This window comes from Zingiber officinale, chromosome 8A, assembly GCF_018446385.1.
Source record: "Zingiber officinale cultivar Zhangliang chromosome 8A, Zo_v1.1, whole genome shotgun sequence".
NCBI classification, from domain to species: domain Eukaryota; kingdom Viridiplantae; phylum Streptophyta; class Magnoliopsida; order Zingiberales; family Zingiberaceae; genus Zingiber; species Zingiber officinale.
This window is the reverse complement of record NC_056000.1, coordinates 84,490,792-84,511,774: the sequence shown is the minus strand read 5'-3', so window position 1 is coordinate 84,511,774 and position 20,983 is coordinate 84,490,792. Positions and strand designations below refer to the sequence as shown.

General features: G+C 37.8%; 2 protein-coding genes and 1 pseudogene across 2 annotated transcripts; 2 read left to right on the top strand and 1 right to left on the bottom strand.

Annotated features, from left to right (window-relative positions):
• The first annotated feature begins 7,255 nt into the window (after positions 1 to 7,255).
• On the top strand, positions 7,256 to 9,788 carry LOC122009783 (annotated as a pseudogene).
• A 3,923-nt stretch (positions 9,789 to 13,711) lies between these two features.
• On the top strand, positions 13,712 to 15,040 carry LOC122009780 (protein LURP-one-related 8-like). The gene is made up of 2 exons (XM_042566070.1): positions 13,712 to 14,224; positions 14,594 to 15,040. Exons 1-2 carry the CDS (start codon positions 13,976 to 13,978, stop codon positions 14,969 to 14,971), a joined length of 627 nt encoding a protein of 208 aa, XP_042422004.1. The 5' UTR covers positions 13,712 to 13,975; the 3' UTR covers positions 14,972 to 15,040.
• Positions 15,041 to 15,277: 237 nt separating this feature from the next.
• On the bottom strand, positions 15,278 to 16,122 carry LOC122009781 (probable calcium-binding protein CML27). The gene has a single exon (XM_042566071.1). It carries the CDS (start codon positions 16,030 to 16,032, stop codon positions 15,454 to 15,456), a length of 579 nt encoding a protein of 192 aa, XP_042422005.1. The 5' UTR covers positions 16,033 to 16,122; the 3' UTR covers positions 15,278 to 15,453.
• Positions 16,123 to 20,983: the final 4,861 nt, after the last annotated feature.

Below are 20,983 nucleotides of genomic sequence, written 5' to 3'. Positions count from 1 at the left end.
CAAATATTAGCATCAAATAACACCAACAATAATATAATTTGCAATTAAGTCCAAAATCTATGCAATGCACAAAAATGTAATGTAACCATGATTTAAACTATGAAATCAACATCAAAACCATGCATAAATGAATCAAAATAATGCAGTAAAATCATGGTTATCACCTATTCAGCAATTCTATATGAGTAGAGAGTTCTGACTTTGGAAGGTACTATGTTCACTTCCGTTTCCAGAGTATATCCTTAAAATGAATTTGGTAAAATAACTCATCATCAATCTACTTATTTCCATAAGAGTCCTATACCTTCTTTCTACTACACCATTCTGTAGAGGTGTACAAGGTGCAGTTAGTTTGGATTGAATCCTACTTCTGATAAGTGACTCCTAAATTCTCCCAAGAGGTACTTGCCACTATGATTTCACCATAGTGTCTTTTTACTTTGTCGTTTCTCCACATCAGCCTAGTACTCTTTGAACTAATCAAAGTACTTAGTCTTGCGGTACATTAAGTAAATTTATTTGTATCTTGAATAGTTGTCTATAAAATAGACGAAATATTCAATACTACCTCTTGTCTGGATAGTCATAGGATCACACAAATCAGAATGAACCAATTTCAACATATCTTTGACTCCATACCCCTTAGACTTGAAAGCTTCTTGGTTATTTTTCCTTCCAAGTAAGACTCGCAGGTTGGAAAGATTTCCACTACTAATGAACCCAAAAGTTCATCAGCTACCAATGAATCATACTCAAGTTAATATAACCTAGTCTTAGATGCCAAAGATATAATTGGTTTATTTCCGAAGGTTACTTTCTCTTAAAGTTAGAAGATGTGTTACTAATTTCCATTTGTTGCATCGTGAGAGTAATTGGATTTATAAATTGCCAACCAACGTACCAGAACAGATAACTTCCCTCTTTTTCTTAATAACAACTTTGTTATTAAAAGAGGCAGAATATCAAGTTCTTTGAATAGTTTAGAAACTGAAAACTAGTTCTTTCTAAACTTAGTGCATAAAGACAATTACTCAAAAATCCATGTTTTATTCTTATCAAAAGATAAACATCTTCCACTGCAACAGCTACCATTTTTACAGTAGTGCCCATATGGACGGTGTTTTAATTTTCATTTAGTTGCCGGGTTTCCTGGAACCCTGCAATAAATTGCGGACATGATTAATGGCATCTGTATCTACACTCCAGGTTCTGGTAGATAACACCACTAAACATGTTTCAACTAATGAATTAAATACACCTATGTTGTTCTTAGTTTTAAGAAAACAGTCTACATTAATGTCCAAGTCATATTTCCAATTATTACAATTGAGACTACTAAGCCTTTTCTATAGTATGACTACTAGGGGATTGATAAATATTTAAATCCTAAGAATCACAAAAATATTTGGTCAAGATCAACTCCTTAAAAATCCCCATGAATTTTGTATGCCACGATAGTGTGGACGTATACAAAATCGAAGAGGAGATTTTATTCATTAATTTTATTATCTCGTCAACTTTACTTTATGACGAATAAAATTAATAGTTGATCTGTCTTAGATCAAATATTTGGTCAAAACTTTGAATTTAAAAAAATATTGATTCCTCAAACAATATTATTTAAATTCACCAACACCTCAAACACCGTGAATTTTGCATGCCACGTTAGTGTGGACGTATACAAATTCAACATTTGTAAGAGGGTTTTAACCCATTAATTTTATTATCTTGTCAACCTAACTTTTTGACAAATAAAATTAATAGTTGGTATCATTTGGTCACACAAATAATAGCAGTGACTCCGATGGGGAGGATACTGTTAGATGTGTCTAAGTGTATACCATTACTTGACACTAAGTCCATTAATAAGATTATGCCCCTTCCGTTGGGGAAGATCACACGCTCTTAATTAACTTCCTATAGTCATCCAAAAATGGAAGTCTGTTCTAGTGATCCACAAACAAGCTCATCCGTTATGGAGGAAGGCACTCAGAGCCAACGCGCAAGCTTGTTTGCATCACTTACAAACCAGTAATGGAGACCATGGGATTTACTTAAAAAATCCCTCTCCCACTTAGTTATTTATAAATGAGGAATTTTAACTATGCTAGTCTACCTAACATGCATACTAACAAGCAGACACAACACAGCATAAAAAGCAATAAATAGAAAAACTAATTTTCAACTATTATGACTTTTATCTATTGCTGTCCTCCGTGTGTCGCCAACCCTAGCCGCCATCTGGGTCATGCCGTCGCGTCCATCTTGCTTCCATCTCCTTCTTGCCACGCCTCTGGTCCTCAAAAGGTTCCACGCCTTGCGATCCAAGACATAAATAGAATTTTATATTTTTCGATCCTATATTCCTCGAAGGAATGTACATGTAAACTAGATCGAACATAAAATAAAATTTACATCCATCGATCCTATATTCCATAAAAGGAATGTACATGTAACTAGATCAAAAATAAAATCCTAATAAAACTAAATACAGCTCCTGCTGTATTTTATAATACAATCATGCACACACAATAAAATGCCCTTGACATGTCCAAGGGTCCAATCACACACATAATAACTAAAAGCCATAATAGTTGGATCCTGCATCCAGAAAGTTAGCACATCCTACTATTAACCTGCCTAAATTATGTATGACATGTGCATAATTAACCTAATACCAAATACACAGAGGCAAAACCCTAGCTCTGATACCAATTGTTGGTTGCTACTCGGAAAACCTAGAGGTTCCACTGTACAAAAATTTTGTACAAAGGTCTGAACCTTTTTCCTAGCTACCATGTGTTCTTTTAAATTAAATTTTGGATCGCCTGTGAAACTTAACACGTTTGATCTAAAACTTAATATATTCGTTCTTTTAGGTTTTGACTTGGGTCTCCTGCGGAACTTAACACATTCGACCCAAATCACCTTAAGTTATTAATTCCATTAAATATTAATTTCCATAATTGGTTCCCAGTACTGACGTGGCGAGGCACATGACCTTCTTGGATATGGGAGCAACCACCACCGACTAGACAAAAACTTTTATGGAAAGCTAATATTTAATTTCCTAAAATAACTTTAGGTTAACCGAAAAGAACAATCAAATCACAAGGAAAAAAAATAAAACAAAAGAACACAACATCGAAAAACATATTCGAAACACTAGAATCGTAAGCCTCTTGTATTTGGTATTATTTCCATAAATAACTAGTATGATGCGGAAAGGAAAAATTACTAGTTATACCTTCTAGAAAGACCTCTTGATCTTCTACCGTATTCCTCTTCTAACCTCGGACGTTGTGTGGGCAACGATCTTCCGAGATGAGAACCACCAAGCACCTTCTTCTTCCTTACAAGTTTCGGCCATCAAAACTTCTCCTAGGATGAAGAGGTTCGGCCACCACCACCATGCTCCAAGGGATGCTAGAAAAGAGGCTTCTTTTCTCTCCTTCTTCTCCTTCTTAGATCCGGCCACCAAAGCTATCTCCACCATGAGAAGGTTTCGGCCACACAAAGGAGAGGAGAGGAAAGAAAGGGCCGGCCACACCCAAGGTAGAAAAGAGGGAGAAAAATAATAGAGTTGTTCACCCATGAAGGCACCTCTACCCCCTCTTTTATAATCCTTGGTCTTGGCAAATAAGGAAATTTAAATAAAACTTCCTTAATTCTTTTGCCATGAAAAAGAAAATTTATTTAATTAAAAATAATTTTTCTCATCTCAATTTACAATGGTCGGTCATTATACAAATCTCCAAGCAAATAAAATTTTAAACACAAATTAAAATTTCCTTATTTGCTTCCGGAAATTTATAAAATTTTTCCAATAATTTAATCCCTTCATGATTGGTTTATAAAAAGGAAATTTAATAAATTAAAATCTTTCTTTTAAACATGTGGATAAAAAGAAAGTTATCTCTAAAAATTAAAATCTCTTTTAATCTACAAATAAGGAAAGATATCAAATCTTTTCTCAATCTTTTGTAGAAACTAATAAAAGAGAATTATTAATTTTTAAACTTTCTTTTAAATCATGAACATGGTTAAAAAGGAAAATTTTCTTAAAATTTAAAATCCTCCTTTAATCAACAAATAAGGAAAGATTTCAAATTTTAAACTCTCTTTTAAACATGTAGATGATTTACAAATAAGGAAAGTTTTACCAAAATTAAAACCATCCTTTTAAACTACAAATAAGGAAAGAGATTAATCTCTTCTCTTAATCTTTGTAGAAAACTATAAAAGGAAATTTTTAATTTTAAACTCTCTTTAAAATCATGATATCCACATAAGAAATAATTTTAATAAAATCCTTTTTAATATGGTCGGCCACCCAAGCTTGGGACCCAAGCTTTGGCCGCCACCAACTTGGCTCATCCTTGGCCGGGCCTAGCTTGGGTTCCAAGCTAGCTTGGTCGGCCCCATTGGATGGTAAGAAGGTGGGTATGCGGTGGGTATAAATCTCATATACTAGAGGCTACGATAGGGACCGAGAGGAGGAATTGGTTTGGTCTCCGATGAAATTATGTTCGCTTCGAACACACAACTTAATTTCATCAATAATAACTCATTCCACTAAAGAACTATTATTGAACTACCGCACCAATCCCAAATTACATTTTGGGCTCCTTCTTATTATGAGTGTGTTAGTCTCCCTGTGTTTAAGATAACAAATGTCCACTAATTAAGTAAGTTACTGACAACTCGCTTAATTAATATCTAGCTCCAAGAGTAGTACTACTCAACTTCATCGTTATGTCGGACTAAGTCCTTTAACATGACAATCCTTATGAGCTCCTCTTGGGGACATTCTCAACCTAGATCACTAGGACACAGTTTCCTTCTATAATTAACAACACACACTATAAGTGATATCATTTCCCAACTTATCGGGCTTATTGATTTATCGAACTAAATCTCACCCATTGATAAATTAAAGAAATAAATATCAAATATATGTGCTTGTTATTATATTAGGATTAAGAGCACACACTTCCATAATAACTGAGGTCTTTGTTCCTTTATAAAGTCAGTATAAAAGGAACGACCTCAAATGGTCCTACTCAATACACTCTAAGTGTACTAGTGTAATTATATAGTTAAGATAAACTAATACCTAATTACACTACGACCTTCCAATGGTTTGTTCCTTTCCATCTTGGTCGTGAGCTACTGTTTATAATTTATAAGGAACCGACAACATGATCTTCTGTATGTGACACCACACACCATGTTATCTACAATATAAATTAATTGAGCAACTACATTTATCATAAATGTAGACATTTGACCAATGTGATTCTTATTTCTAGATAAATGTTTATACCAAAAGCTAGGCTTTTAGTATACACTCTAACACGTTGGTGGTTGGCTAGAAGTGGGGTTGAATAGCCCTGCACAAATTAAAAACAAATACCCTTCTCGAACTTAAAGAAACACTTGCATAAAATAATTAAATAAATAGAAAGACAAAGCTCATAGGATTTACTTGGTTACAACTGGGGAGGTTGTTAATCCAAGGAAGTTGAAGCGCAATAAAGATCTTCTTCAGGAGGAGAAGCCTCTTACAGCATTCAAGCACAGAAAATGAGAAGCTAAACTAAACAAGAGAAGTGTACAAGTGTTGAATATCAAATTACTTGTTGTTATTTTATGTTCTGGACCAAGACTGTATTTATAATCTTGGTTGGGACGCCTAGAAGCGTTCAGGCGCCTAGAAGGGGATAAAACTTTATCCCTTTCACATAGAACACGTTTGACTGCGTTCTGGATAAAAATCCAGGTCCGGGCGCCCGGACCAAGAAAGTCAACAACATTGACTTTTTCGGTCCGGCCCTTCCACTCCGGTTCTCCTTGCCTCGGTCCGGGTCTTCCACTCCGGCTTCGCTTGCTTGGGTAATTTCGGCCATCCAAAATAGGGCTCACCCGAACCCAACTTCCGGCCTTCTCGAGCAGGCTTCCGCTCTGGCTTCTCGTCCCTCGAAATCGTCGTGTGCTTCCTTCTCATCCGCCAGTGTACTCATCCGCAGCTTTTCGTCCCTCAGACGCACCGAGCCCGTTGGCTCTCTCCCGTGCCGACCTTCTCGCTGGCTACGTCTCTTGCTCCTCGAGCAATCTTCCACTCTGGCTTCTCGTCCCTCGGAAACACCGCACACTCCCTTCTCGTCTGTCGGTGTACTCTTCCACAGCACTTCATCCCTCAGACGCATCGAGCCTGTCGACTCTCTCTTCCGTGTCGTCCTCCTCGCTAGTTGCGTCTTCCACTCGACTTCCTGCGCTCTTAAGTTCCTGCACACTTAGACATATGGTCAAAACGCTACAATACCTAACTTAACTTGTTTGATCATACAAAACAACCTGGGGTTCCAACATATTGAACAAATATAATTAAATTCTTGTCCCTATGGACTAACACATATGGTTCATATAGTGGTGTTATCACAGATAAGCCTTAGGTTGATTTCCATCGAATGCGGAAGTTTCGTGAGTTATCTCATCTCTTGTATGTATTATTGTTGTTGGGTGAAATCTTTTGTTATTTAACTGTTTCTATCTAGTGAGGACCGACGATACTGAGCCACCTGATATTAGCGTTATCATATTTTACTATAGAACATAAACAAATTTTTATCTAGAGAACAATGACAAAATGTCTTCTCTATTCATTAATATTAACGGATAAATTTTTCTTAATAGATGGTTAATCTAAAAAATATTGAGTTGATTTGAGGAGCCGAAGACAAATTTTTATAAGATTGACTCAGTTATTTGTTAAGTTAGATAATTCATCTCAAATAAAAAAAATTTAAAAAAATTGCCAAGTCTTATAGTAAACTTTTTTGAACGTGCGATTCTTTTACAGCTCATGATTGAATGCAAAACAGTCAAAGAGAATGAGGCCAAGAATGAAATCGCTGAAGCAATTTAACTGTGAACTTCTTAGGGGGCATTGTAAACCTTAATGGAATTCGAACCACCCACGTTTACTGTGTTTCCAATCATTTAAGTGGTGGCCTGGAGAAGCTTAATTATTTACCGTTGTTCTTCTCTGCACAGATGCAGATGCAGTGATGCGGCTACTCACAGCACAATGGCTTCATCATCAGTTCCAGTGGACTGGTTCGAAATAGCAACACCACCAGTAGCTCGTCGTGGTTCTTTGCAGCAGTCGAGCGCACAGAGATATTGAACTGCCCTTTCTCATCTTATCTACTACGGTAACCAGCCTCGCTCGTCTTATCTGTCGTGGCTTATCCTGTGAATGCGATCATCGAAGCAAATAAATAACTTAATCCGTTGCGTTGTGTGTTGCATGTGATGTATGCCATGGCAGTACTTGACCGTCTCTGTGAAAGTGGACAGAAAAGGACGGCCAAGGACCAGAACAGGGACAAGACAGAGAGAAGAGAAGATGGGCGTGAAGGCAATTTGAGATTCCATCGAGGTTGAAGACGGCGGTCTTGGGATGGAGGCAGAGAGCAGTAGGTAGTGGTGGTGGTGGTGGTGGTGGTGGTGGTGGAGGTGTAAAGGAGGGAGCTTTGACGGCGAGGGTGTGCTCTGGTGGAGGAGCTTGATCATGGACGCCTACGAGGCGACCAGGGTCGTGTTCGCCAGGTTGCAGAGCTTGGATCCGGAGAACGCTCGCAAGGTCATGGGCTTCCTGCTGCTGCAGGAGAACGGAGAGGAGGATGTCATCCGCCTCGCGCTTGCACCGGAGACGCACCTTCTTGCGTTGGTCGCCAAAGCCAGGGAGGAGCTCGGCCTCGCAGCTGCCGCCGCCTCGCAGGCTCCCTTTCTGCTCCGCCAGAACTCCGCCTCCCGCCAGCTGTCTCCCTCTTGGCACGCGCCCCCCGCCGCCGAGCTCCTGGGCTTGGACGAGCTCGTTAGCCCTAAGAATGTTAACGCGCCGCCCTTTTACGGGGCCGGCGACCTTGCCGATGAGTTCCACTTCGCTGATCGGAGCGCTAGTCGGAACGGCGACCGCGCAGGATTTCACTATGGACTGGGATGGGGAGTCAACGGCTTCCATCACCGCAGGAGCCCCTACGCCGCCGCCGATTTCCGCCTAGGAGAAATTGCCGGCGGCCTCGGCTGGGAGCCGTGCCTCTACTTCGCGAGAGGCTACTGCAAGAATGGCGCTGCTTGCCGGTTCCTCCACGGACTCCCGGAGGACGCGGCGCCGACGGTGGCCGCCAAGATGGACGCTGCGGAGCAGCAGTGGCAGGAGCTGCTACTGAGGTCGAGGAACCAGAGGGTGGCCGGCGCCTCGCAGCTCATGGCCTCAGCAATTCCCTACTCGCCGGCAGTCTACGAGCCACCGTCTCCGCTCTCGCCGCCCACCAAATCTCTCCACTTCCTGCTCCAGCAGCAGCAGAACGAGACCCAAAGGTGCTGCCTTTACACATCAAAAAGCTTATAACCTTCTTCAAATCTCCTCTAAAACAATCTCAAATCACCACAGAGCGGCGGCGGCGGCGCTGTTGCTGAACCGATCGAGAAGCGAGATGATCGCGAATCCTAGCTCGAGGCAGATCTACTTGACCTTCCCTGCCGACAGCACCTTCAGCGAAGACGACGTCTCCAACTACTTCAGGTCGGTAAGAACTCTAGAGCACAAATTGGCAACCAGAAAATCCGACCTTTCCGACTGACTTCCGGCCATCAATTCAATTTCCAAAACCTAAGATCTCCCCCTCTCGGATTCGCAGTATCTATGGGCCGGTGCAGGACGTCCGAATTCCCTACCAGCAGAAGAGGATGTTCGGCTTCGTGACCTTCCTCTACCCCGAGACGGTGAAGCTGATCTTAGCAAAAGGGAACCCTCACTTTGTGTGCGATTCCCGGGTGCTTGTCAAGCCCTACAAAGAGAAAGGAAAGGTCGCCGCCGACAAGTTCAGGTGCTCCTCCATCCTCATCCCCCCGCATCGCATCGTCTTCTTCGTCCCAAATCAAGTTATCGCCATTTGAAAGGTACAGGAAGCCACAGCTCATGGATTTGGGGTTGTACGACGTCAGCTGCCGACAGCCGTCGTTGAGAAGAAAAATGGAGGAGCAGCAACACGCGGCCGAGCTGCAGCAGGCGATTGAGCTGCAAGGGAGGCGATTAATGGGTCTACAACTCCTCGACCTCAAGAACAGAAGCCTGTCCTCTTCCGCCATTGCCACCGCCCACTCCCCCACCTCCGCCGCTTCCCAACCGGCCAATCCCGTGGATGTTAACTGCAATGGCACCACCACCACCAGTAGCTTAGATGAGTCGCCCGCAGAAGGTGAGGTGGATGATCTAAAAACTACTCTTCATTCATTCTTCTAATTAGTTTCGGTTCCCCATCATACAGTTCTCAACGTGAAGTTTCAATGTGAGAACTGAGAATTCAGATCCAGAATATTGTGCATATTTTTTTTATTAGCACCGTTATCCGGCCCCGACCGATTCGGCCCATAGAAATTTCTCATCGACCAGATAAATTCGGATGTGCTTCCGCCGACGGCTCAGCTCAACATCCGCCAAGCAACCCAACATTATCATCTCAGAAAATGTCCTGTTATACGTCTCAGTTAATAATTGAACCGTAATGCATGATTCTTTTGTGGAGGTTCATTATTCTAAAAGTTAGTAGTCATTCGTTATTTATTTTTTCTGTATTGATCCTAGGATAAATTGACAAAGACACTGGGATGAACATATTCACTTTTTTGTCACCATAATACTTTGGTGGAGGGAGTCAAGATCTAGTGATCGGTATTCAATCTATTTTTTTTTATAAAATAAAATAAAGTAAATTAATTAACTTTATAGGTTAAAGCTTATAAGAATGTCTTCCTGTGTTTTGTTTACATTGATCATATATAGAAATTGAATTTGGTGGTGAAATGTATATTTTTTTTTTCAACGAGACATATTTATTTTCTATTTATTTCTCTGTCAATTACAGCGATGTCCATTACTGTGATGTTGTATTAAAAACAGAATGACTAAGATATTGAATTTTATTAACTGTTAGATTTCAAATCTCAGTATCACTTTAATAGTGTATAAATTTTAAAATTATTCTTAAAAATTCAGCATTACAGTGATATTAAAATTCAACACCAAAATAATTGACAAAAAGGGTAAAATGAAAACCTAAGTAGACCAGAATGCCAGCATAATTGAATTATAGCTCAAAATGATTAAAATTAGTTTGATATGAGTTATTCAAATCTTAATTTAAAGATATTTATACTAAAATTATGAAAATAAATAAGTGCTCGCAAGTAACTCTTGAACAATCAATAAAATATTATGATTTTAAATTCGAATTAAAAAAATTATCAAATATATTTAAGTCCAGTTAAAATTTAATAATTTTGAATATAAATTAAATATTTTTTTATCCTAGCTGAGATATTTTATTTTAGTTGTATTTTATAAATAAATAAACAAATATATAGATAAAATGAAAAACACAATCTTAAGACACTTGTGATATTTCTAAAATTTGAAAGAAGAACAATAAACGAGAGGTCATCTTTTAGTCGCCGGAAGTTGGACGGCGACGGCGACGGCAAAGAAGACGTTTCCTTTTCGCATAATTATTGCGACAAATGATTTGACCGAAGAGAAAGGAAATAAAATGGCAAAGAAAGTCAAATATTCTAGCAACACTGCAAAAAAAACAAAATGCCACACATCAACTTTTTTTTTTAATGATCATTTGTAATATAACATGTCTTATGTGTCATGTCGTGATTAGTTATACGATAGAATCTATCGTTGTTAAAAAATCTCAAATAAAGCTATGATCCATCATGTGCGACATCTTCTTGTCATTTTGAATTGATAAAAATTGAATTAATCTTCTTGTCATTTTGAATCGATAAAAATTGAATTAATTTGTTTGATGAAAAGAATCTTCTTATAGTAGCTCGTTAGCCAATCGATCCAGTAAAACATCTTTATTTGACCAAACGCAAGAATTTATGGATGACCCTTGTGTATACCTATCAAATGTAAAGTTAGGGCACTCAATGTAACTTTTTCTAGAACCCACGTTTTTTGTATTCTCCTACTACCATTTAAAAATATTGAATCAAATAACATTTAATTTAATTTAAGGTGACCGATTTAATTTTATAGAAGTTTTTCATTGATTATCACTCGCGATGATGATTCAGAAATCCAATATTCTGTTATATAAATACGTTATAATTAAAGATAGATATCTAGATGATAACTTAATATTCTTTCATTGTACTATAACCTCGGAGGCCTTTGAACACAATTAAAGATTCTTTTGCTCATGGATAACAAATTGATATTTGAGGCATAAGTTTTTAGATAAAAGTTTTTTAAATATGTTATTTTATCTTAAAATTATAGAAATTTTTAAATACATTTTTTCACCTCAAAATTAACATGGTAAGTGAGACCAATAACCAATAGGGTCCACAAATGAAATATAATTTTTTTTATTGTAGAGAATTATAAATTTTGATATAGTATTGAGATGATATATTATAAACTAAAAATAAATAAATAAATTATATAGAACTAAACTAGTGAAGATGTGCTAAGATAACATGGACCATTCGTTAGTCGTGGGGTGGAAAGTAACTTGAACTTCAGTGCACTCGTCTGGTTGGATGATAGAGTTGAGTTGTCCATTGAATAGTGGAAGAGAAAGAATAGTCAGAAATTTAAAATTTGAAGGGGTTGTTTTGAAGATATAAACGGGGTATTATGAAAAGAAACGTAAACTGCGAAGCAAATTTAAAAATCATTTTTTTGACTAACGTAAGGGGCATTTATTGATGACTCTTGTGTATACCTATCAAGTGCAAAGTTAGGGCACTCATTACAACTTTTTGCTCGAACCCATGTGTTTTATATCATTTAACGTAGTGAAGTCACTTTCATTGGGGATCCGAAAGTGAAGTCATTCGTTTTGTATTCTCTAAAGACCATTGAAAATTCTTTTGATCATGGATAAGAAAGTGATTAATTTGAAATTTAGCTTGCTCATCTGGCTAGGCGATTGGATGATGCCATTGAGGAGTTCGAAAAGAGTTGAATAACTTATGTCAATTAAAAAATAAAAAATAACGGAAGAGTTTAAAAAAGAAATAAAGAATAGTCGGGAATTCAGAATTTAAAGGGGTTGTTTTGAAGATGTTAAGGGGTAATATGGCACACAAATTGTAACGTGAATTGAATTTTTTAACAAGTTATAAGCGCAAAAATCACAAAAGCATCCTTTCTGTTTTTACTTTCTAAAAAAGACACGTTATGTTAAAAATTATCAAATGAACGTCTGGCCCTATTTTTTTTATCCCAAAAAATATTTTTTTAATAGACTGATGCATCAATTATAACAATTTTGATTAAAAAAATTAATATTGATAAAAAAATACTCTAATATTAATCAAAATTACTCTCAGGCGTAGCCAGAATTTTAGATCAAAAGAGAGATGATTTTATAAAAATTCTAAATATTAGTATAAATCAATTTTTATCCTCCAAAAATCTAAATTTCAAATTTAAGGAGTTAAAAATGAACTTAAGTTTTAAAAAAATTTAGTTTAGCCCTTGATGTTAGTTGAAACAATGATCTATGGATCCTCAAACCTTATCTATTACTTAAAGCCTAAGAATCAATTTAGATGGAAGAGAGAGAAAGGAGGATGTAGTGAAGGGGGATGCCCTATTTGAAGTAAGTATATCTCATATTTTTTTTAAATACTTCGACATTGTTATTTCACCTAATTTATCATTAATATAATATTTTAGGCACATAATCACTTAATTTAATGTCTATTTTTTTAACCATTCAAAAATAATAATAAAATTGATAGTAAACAAATAAATGTGAATATGAAAAATTGACACTATATATTTTTTTGACACTTATATCCGTAACGAAAAAGAATAAATAAGAAAATTTTACTTTAATCAAAAGGTGTTTGTTGTGGAATATTGGTGTAGCGACAACGATGACACTGGTAGCAAACAATGGCGGTGCTAATAACAATATCGTACGGTGACAATAATGTGTATGGTAGTGACAATGACATGAGATGAAGAATTTTGAGGATAAAATTAGGGTTAGGAAAAAAATAAGAAGGGGATTAGTGGAGAAAAAAAGGAAATAAAGTGAGAGAGGGAAAAATTAAGGAAAAAAATAAAATGCAATATTGAAGAAAAATAAAAAAAAAATAGGAGAGATGGAGGGGGAATTATGGGGGAGAAAAACATATGGTTGATTTTCATTGAATTTTTTTATAAAAGTCTATAAAATTTAAAAATTTATAATTAAATGTTTTTTTTTATTTTTCTTTTCCATATATAGTTTTTCCCCTTAAATTTCAGGAATTTATAATTACATGTTTTTTTTATTTTTCTTTTCCATATATATTTTTTCCCCTCAAATTTCAGGGGGTGTGCTCTCACCCCCAAAACTTCACCTAGCTAACGCCCCTGCTCTCAGATTGGTTAAAATTGCTGAGATATTAATTTAAGTGATTGAGAGTTAATTAAAATTATTTAGGTGGATCAAATTGCTCCAACATGTTAAAGTACTTTTAACTTTATCGGCTTAGAATAATTTTGAAAAAGAGTGCTACAACAATAGTAAACTAATCGAATAAAAAAGAAACATTAGAAGAAAATTTAGGGTGAGATAATTTATAAAGAAAAATTAGAATAGGAGCCTCTTTTTGATATTTTTTTCTAAATACAAAATGTACTTTTTTATGGGGCACAAAATAAGAGGGTACTTTTTTGAATTTTTCCCAAGTTATGGGATATCATCTCGTAGTAATTCCTTCAATGTTTTGAGGGCATTTTCGACTTCCAAAGCTATAAATATGCGTCCCCCTATTCGCGTCTTCTCGCCGGTCATCAAGCAGCCAATTGACCTCCGCCGCCGCCGCCGCCGCCGCCTTCCACTCCCTCCTCCTTCTGCTGCCTCTCCGGAAGCGCACCCGGACTTCGTCGATGGCGAAAGTCCACCCGAGCGCCACCGCTTCGTCGAGGCCTTCCTTGCCCGCCCTCCCTGCATCCTCCGCCGAGGCGGCGTCGCTGACGGTGTGGCGGAAGTCGCTCGTCTTCCACGGGGACGGCTTCACGGTCTTCGACGCCAAGGGAAATCTCGCATTCCGAGTCGAAAATTACCCCTCAGCTAGCAGGGCGGAGATCGTCCTCATGGACGCCGACGGCAAGCCGCTCCTAACGATCCGAAGGAAGGTGAGTTAATCCCCCTCGATATATTCGATTTGGTTCAGTAAGACGAGAAAGATCTGATCTCTGATTCGTTAATCGGATTCAAAGTGCTTTGGATGCAATTGTTCTCCCCAAATTTCGCCATAAACATCTTCCTGTTTCATCCCCAATCTGTGCCCTAAGGAATAAAAGAGATTGCTTCGATTGGTTTTGTTGATAAGCAAATCGAATTCGAAGTGCTTTAGGTGTGATTGTTCTTGCCGAGGGAGCGTAAAAATCCCCAAATTTCGTACGAGCATTCTCCTGTTTCATCCCCAATTTGTGCCCTAATTGATCTGTAATTAGCCCATAAAAGAGCGATCTTTAACTCGCGTTTCCTCTTTCTTGGCGCAGAAGCTGAGCCTGGGAGACCACTGGCTGATCTACGACGGCGAGGCGGCGACCAACCCGCAGTTCGCCGTCAAGAAGCACGTCAACCTCATCGGGTCGAGGTCGCTGGTCCACGTCACAGCGTGTTGCCCCGGCGCCGCCAAGTCCTGCCTCAGCTACGAGGTGGAAGGATCCTACTCGCGGCGGTGCTGCACCGTCTACGATCATCGGCGACGGCAGCTGGCGCAGATCATGCGGAAGGAGGCGTCCCCGGGCGTTGCCCTCGGCGCCGACGTCTTCCGTCTCATTGTGGAACCGGGACTCGACGCGGCCTTCGCCATGGCCGTTGTCATACTCCTCGACCAAATGTTCGAGTCTCGTGGATCGATCCTTAGAGTTTGAGCTTCTCATTGTTCTTCCTCGAGCTTCCATTTTTAAGCTTAATCTTTGACGGCGAGGTGGATCTCTCATCACCATCATCATCAGAAAAATCTCCTTTTTGCTGCTTCCATGCTGCAAAGGAAGCAGTTTCAGAGATTTTGCTAATTTTGGTGTCTTCAATTTCACTTTTTGATGAAGATTTTTTCCCTCTGCTCTATAAAACCATAGTTTAATCTTAATATATTTTTTCTGCCAGAGAAAAATTAGTTGATTTATCAAAACGGTAATTATAGTTCACTTAAGATACAATAAGATCAACTAATAAGATTGATAAGAAAATCAGTTATTTTTTCATATTAAACTTCATTTTGTGATAAATCAAAATAAAATTAAAGTTAAAAGCCAAATCAAACTGACACACACAAAAAGGAAAACTTGAAATAATAAAAAAAAAATCTGAAGTCAGAAATGGAAGGGTGGGTCGGCTGCATCTGGGCCGTTGATCAGGCTCCCCAGACGGTTATACCCTGCATCATGTGCTTGAACTCGCCGAAGTCCACCTGACCGTCGGAATTCCGATCGACGGAGCAGATCATCTCTTGGACGCGGGCGATGCTGCGCCCTTCGGGAAGACCAAGCTTGGACAGCACCGCCTGCAGCTCCGCCGCCGAGATGAACCCGTCGCCGTCCTCGTCGAACACACGGAACGCCTCCCGCATGTCCTCCTCCTCTTCCCCCTCCTCCGCGGCCTCCGGTGGGCCGCCGAAGAGGTCGTCCCCCAGGGCGCGGTGGAGGTCCTCGAAATCGGCGAAGGCGAGCCCGGCGCGGCCGGGAGGGATATACACTTCGACGGTGGCTCGGATCTCTTCGGTGTCGGCTCCGAGGCCCAAGCGGTCTAGGGCGAGCGCGATCTCCTTCACCGTGATCTCGCCGTCGCCGTTGTGGTCGAAGAGGTCGAAGACGCGTCGGAGGCGGAGGGTGTTGAGGCTTTCGGTGCGGAGCCGGAACGACGGCGAAGGCCGCCCGAGGGACTGCGCCGGAACGGATAATTGGCGCTGACCGGCCGTGGCGACTCCTTCCATGGCCAATTCACCCGAGAATTCAAAACCCTAAATTTGAATCAGAGGAAACCGATTTCAGATCTCAGATCGAGGATGGAGCGGAGCAGGAGCTGAACTATATATGCTGAGGCAAAGCGCGTGGCATCCGCGTGAACTCCGGTATCCGCGTGAACTCCGGTAAGCTATTTAATTTGTTACTTTTCTTGTTTCAACTTCTGAATTCTCAAAGTAGGATGTGTTTGAATCTTCTTGAGGTAACTTGGTCAACTTGATTTCATGGCTGCTTCAAGCCTAAAAGTGATGATTAATTTATGGCAATTAAATCTTAATTCTCTTTTTCACTTTTCTTGTTTCATCTTCATCTTCTGAATTCTCAAAGTAGGATGTGTTTCAATCTTCTTGAGGTAACTTGATCAACTTGATTTCATGGTTGCTTCAAGTCTAAAAGTGATGACTATTTTATGCCAACTAAATCTTAATTCTCTTTATCACTTTTCCTGTTTGATCTTCATCTTCTGAATTCTTAAAGTAATTTGTGTTTGGATCTTCTTGAGGTAACTTGATCAACTTGATTTCATGGCTGCTCCAAGTCTAAAAATGATGACTATTTTATGCCAACCAACTAAATGTTAATTCTCTTTTTCACTTTTCCTATTTCATCTTCATCCTCTGAATTCTCAAAGTTGTGTTTGAATCTTCTTGAGGTAACTCTATCAACTTGATTTCATGGTTGCTCAACTCTAAAAATAATGACTAATTTATGCCTATTAAACCTTAATTCCCTTTGTTGATTTTCTTGTTTCATCTTCTGAATTCTCAAAGTAAGTTGTGTTTGAATCATCTTGAGGTAACTCTATCAACATGATTTCATGGTTGCTCGAGTCTAAAAATGATGACTATTTTATGCCAATTAAACCTTAATTCTCTTTGTTACTTTTCTTGTTTCATCTTCATCTTCTGAATTCTCAAAGTAATTTGTGTTTGGATCTTCTTGAGGAACTCGATCAACTTGATTTCATGGTTATTCCAAGTCCAAAAGTTATGACTTTTTTTTATCAACTAAATCTTAATTCTCTTGTCACTGATCTTCTCAATTCTCAAAGTAAAATGTGTTTGAGTCTTCTAGAGGTAGCTTGATTCATGGTTGCTCGAAGTCTACGAATGATGATTATTTATACCAACTAAATCTCAATTCTCTTTGTCACTTTTTCCTGTTTCATCTTCTTAATTCTCAAGTAAGATGTGTTTGAATGATGACTATTTTATACCAACTAAACTTTTTCATTTCATTTTATTTTATTTTAACACCATTTTTTTGCGCTTTTCTAATTTTTAAGATTGCTGCCATAGAAGGCACTTCTTTTCGACTATGAGGAGAGTATTGGCATTTATCATTATCTGAAAAAAGACATTAAAAAGGTTTAGAAATAGAAAATCAATCTATTATGTTTAGACATGATTAAATCATTAAAAAAAAATATAGATTTTTCACTGTTTTTATCTTTGGAGTCTTATGGGATGCCTCAATGTGATTCCAACCTTTGGACCGAGATAATGGAGAACATTCAGACCACATATTTCATATTCAAAGTACTTTGGCTTTTGTTCCCATCAATTCTATCAATTTAAGAACAAATTCCAACCCAAGAATTATCTACTACTAATAGAAGATATATACCAGTTTTTTTTTCTCTAATACGTATAAGGTGATTGACGCAGTTCAATGAAAGGATAAAGATAAGAACCTCACTTAGAGGAATTAAGGAGGTACACAACTTTTAATAAAATTAAATTCTTGACTAGGTTAGCAATAAATTAAGCATACCATTTAAAAAATTAGGCTTGGTTGACACGAATGGCGTGAGTCCATGTTATGAGAAGTTGAAGCCATGTTACTTTTGTCTAAGTGAGAGTTTTAGCTGTTTGTGGATTGGAGGTATTTTTTTTAAAAAAAAAAAATGAAATGAAAATTATATAATTTCTCTTCTCCATGTGGTGCCCCATCATGTGGGAGGCTAGTAATTAATTAGGAATGGTGTTGACTTTTTATCAAGTAGATATGGTACGCGTTGACTTTAGAAAGGCTCTGAATGAACTTTGCTTTTTTAATATTATCTTAAGAAATGACTTGTGGTTAGATTTTCTTCTTTTTTTTTCCTAAAATATCCATGTCGTCGTAAGTGCAAACTTGCGAAGATTATACATCTTTTTGTTTAGTTTAAATAACTTGAGGTTTTCTTTTTCTTTGGATTTCTTGTTTCTTTTAAAAAAAATTGAAGGTATGTGTTCTATTTGAAGAGTTAATGAGGGCAATTAGCATTATGGATGAATCATTTTGTTTATGGGTTGATTATAAGGTTTTTGGATCCAATTTGGATGGAATTTAAAGTTAGAAAGGCCAATTGAGGCTTGGGCCAGTTGTCGATAGACTTCAGTTGCTTCAGGGTCAAATCATAGTCATGAATTGGACTATTTGATGGCTTTTTGTTTTGTTGAACCACTACTGAAACAAGTCGAGCCAATTCAATTCGAACTAGGATGTCACTCTCGGTTAATCATCATCATCATCATCATCATATACATGGTCTTGAAGAATATTTATAGAAGTGTTGCCAGAGGATCAAGTGATCAATACAATTAAAGGCTAGTTCTATCTTATTTTTTTTCCAGTTATGCAGTTGGATTCATAATCAGTTGGTGCGAGAAGAACATGGAGGAAGTGATGTTGCTCGAGTTGAAATCAGCCATGCTGATTAAGAATAAAAAGAGAAGTTGGTTAAAATGCTAGAGGGGTTAAGACGATGTAACCTTTTGTCATTTTACCTGTTTATTGTGTTAGTTGATGCTCTTCGCCGTGTCATAGGGAAAGGTAAGAAAACAGTGCTTGTACTTCAAGTTGGTCGTGAGCTTGTGCTATAAACTTCTCAAATTCTAGAACTCACAGATCATGAACCTGATGGTGATCCCGACTGTGTTTTCGCAATCTGAACACAGACTATATATAATAAGTCATCAGCATCCTACATTAGAAAAGATTCTGAGGAACGGGCATAGCTATTCAGGTATCACCAATGATACTTGCCCTCCATTGTTGTTTTTATTATCTAAATCATGAACCTATATATTCTTTCAGTTTTGAGATACATATGCGTCACTTTTGTATTACTTTTGAATCTAACTTTGGTCACTATAAAACGTTAATCCAGGACTAACCTGGAGGTGAACGGCCCAGTCTGCAAGGTCTGTCACCAGGTAAATTGGAAATGCAACTAGCTTTGGTCGCTATAGACAGATGGATACGAGGAGAAATAAGTGTAATGCTTGCTACGCACCGAGCAAGTTTTTGACTAGTACTTAACATTAAAGCACATGAACTAGACAACATTGAAGACGATGACGGCCTCCTAAGTCAAGATGAGGAAGGATAAAGTAAGGGGGTGTTTGGTTTAGGGGAATAGGAGTAGGAATCATTGATTGTCATTGTTAATGTTTGGATTATAGGAATAGGAATACAAATAAAGAAATGAATCCTTGAAATTAGGTAATAACTCATTTCTATGTATCTCTCCTTCAATGAATCATTACCCTATTTTCATCATCAAAATATTCCCTTATTCCAAAAATACCCTTGACTTAAAATTAAAATTTTCTCCCTTAATATCAAATATCAAAATATATTTATTTATTTTTTCTTTCATATATTACTTCTCTCTCCTTGTTCTCTCTCATCATTTTATCACACACTTTCTCTCTTTAATTTCTCCTATCACACTCTTTTTCCTCTTTTTTTCTCATTACACTTTCTCTCTCATCATACTTTCTCTCTCCTCAATCTCTTCCATCGCACTCTCTTCCTTCTTTTTCTCATCATACTTTCTCTCTCCTTAATCTCTTCCATCACACTCTCTTTTCTCTTTTTTTCTCATCATATTTTCGCTCTCATCACACTCTCTCTCCTCAATCTCTCTTGTCATACTCGCTCCTTTTTTTTTCTCAACACACTTTTTCTCTCATCATACTTTCTCCCTCATCATACTTTCTCTCTCCTCAATTTCTCCCATCACACTCACTATTCTCTTTTTTTCTCATCACGCTTTCTCTCTTATCATACTTTCTCTCTCCTCAATCTCTCTCATCACACTCTCTCTCCTCATTTTTTCTCATTACATTTTCTCTCTCTTCATCCTCTCTCATCATACTTTCTCTCACATCATATTTTCTCTCTGATCTTCTCTCATCATGCTCTCTCCTATCATTCTCTTTTCTCATTTTCTCTCATCACACTTTTTCTCTCTTCATTCTTTCTCATCACACATTCTCTTTCTTCATTCTCTCTCATCATACTTTCTCTCATCATTCTCGTTCATCATATCTTTCTCTCACATTCATCTTTCTCTCACATCTAGTTTTTTCTCTTATTTTAATTTCCTTTAAGGGTAAAAAAGGAAATTTTAATTTATTCCGATAGAAAATATGCAACTAACCAAATATTACTTTTAAGAATGATATTCATGCTCATACTCATTCTCATTCTCATTCCACAATATAATGATTACGATTCCTATTCCTAAGAAAGAACTAAATGCCCCCTAAATTTTTAAACTTTGAATAGAAGTTTTTTACATTTCAAAGTACAATCTCTTATGTAAAAGAGAACCCAACTTTATCGAATAACTTTCAATAGTTGTGACTAAATCTTTTATAGCACGGTCAAATTTTAGATAGCACGGTGAAAATAAAGATCTTTTAATAGAAAGTTCTACAATAGGAGCTAGCCTTCATATGATAAGAACTCTGTGCCCTTACTCCAGCATGTTCATCTGATCTCAATTTTTCAAATTCAGGATTGTTATATAATTAATCGATCGACAAATTACGATACTCCACGTGCAACAGAGAATATATTTTGCCTTGTAATTGGTAAGAAATTGCATGGGCTTGCAGTTCTGTTTTGGTTAATTTTATGTCTTAC

Coding starts and splice junctions, on each gene's coding strand:
- LOC122009780 (XM_042566070.1), top strand. CDS start 13,976: ATGGCGAAAGTCCACCCGAGCGCCACCGCTTCGTCGAGGCCTTCCTTG. Junction 14,225..14,593: donor TCCTAACGATCCGAAGGAAG/GTGAGTTAATCC, acceptor TTCTTGGCGCAG/AAGCTGAGCCTGGGAGACCA.
- LOC122009781 (XM_042566071.1), bottom strand. CDS start 16,032: ATGGAAGGAGTCGCCACGGCCGGTCAGCGCCAATTATCCGTTCCGGCG.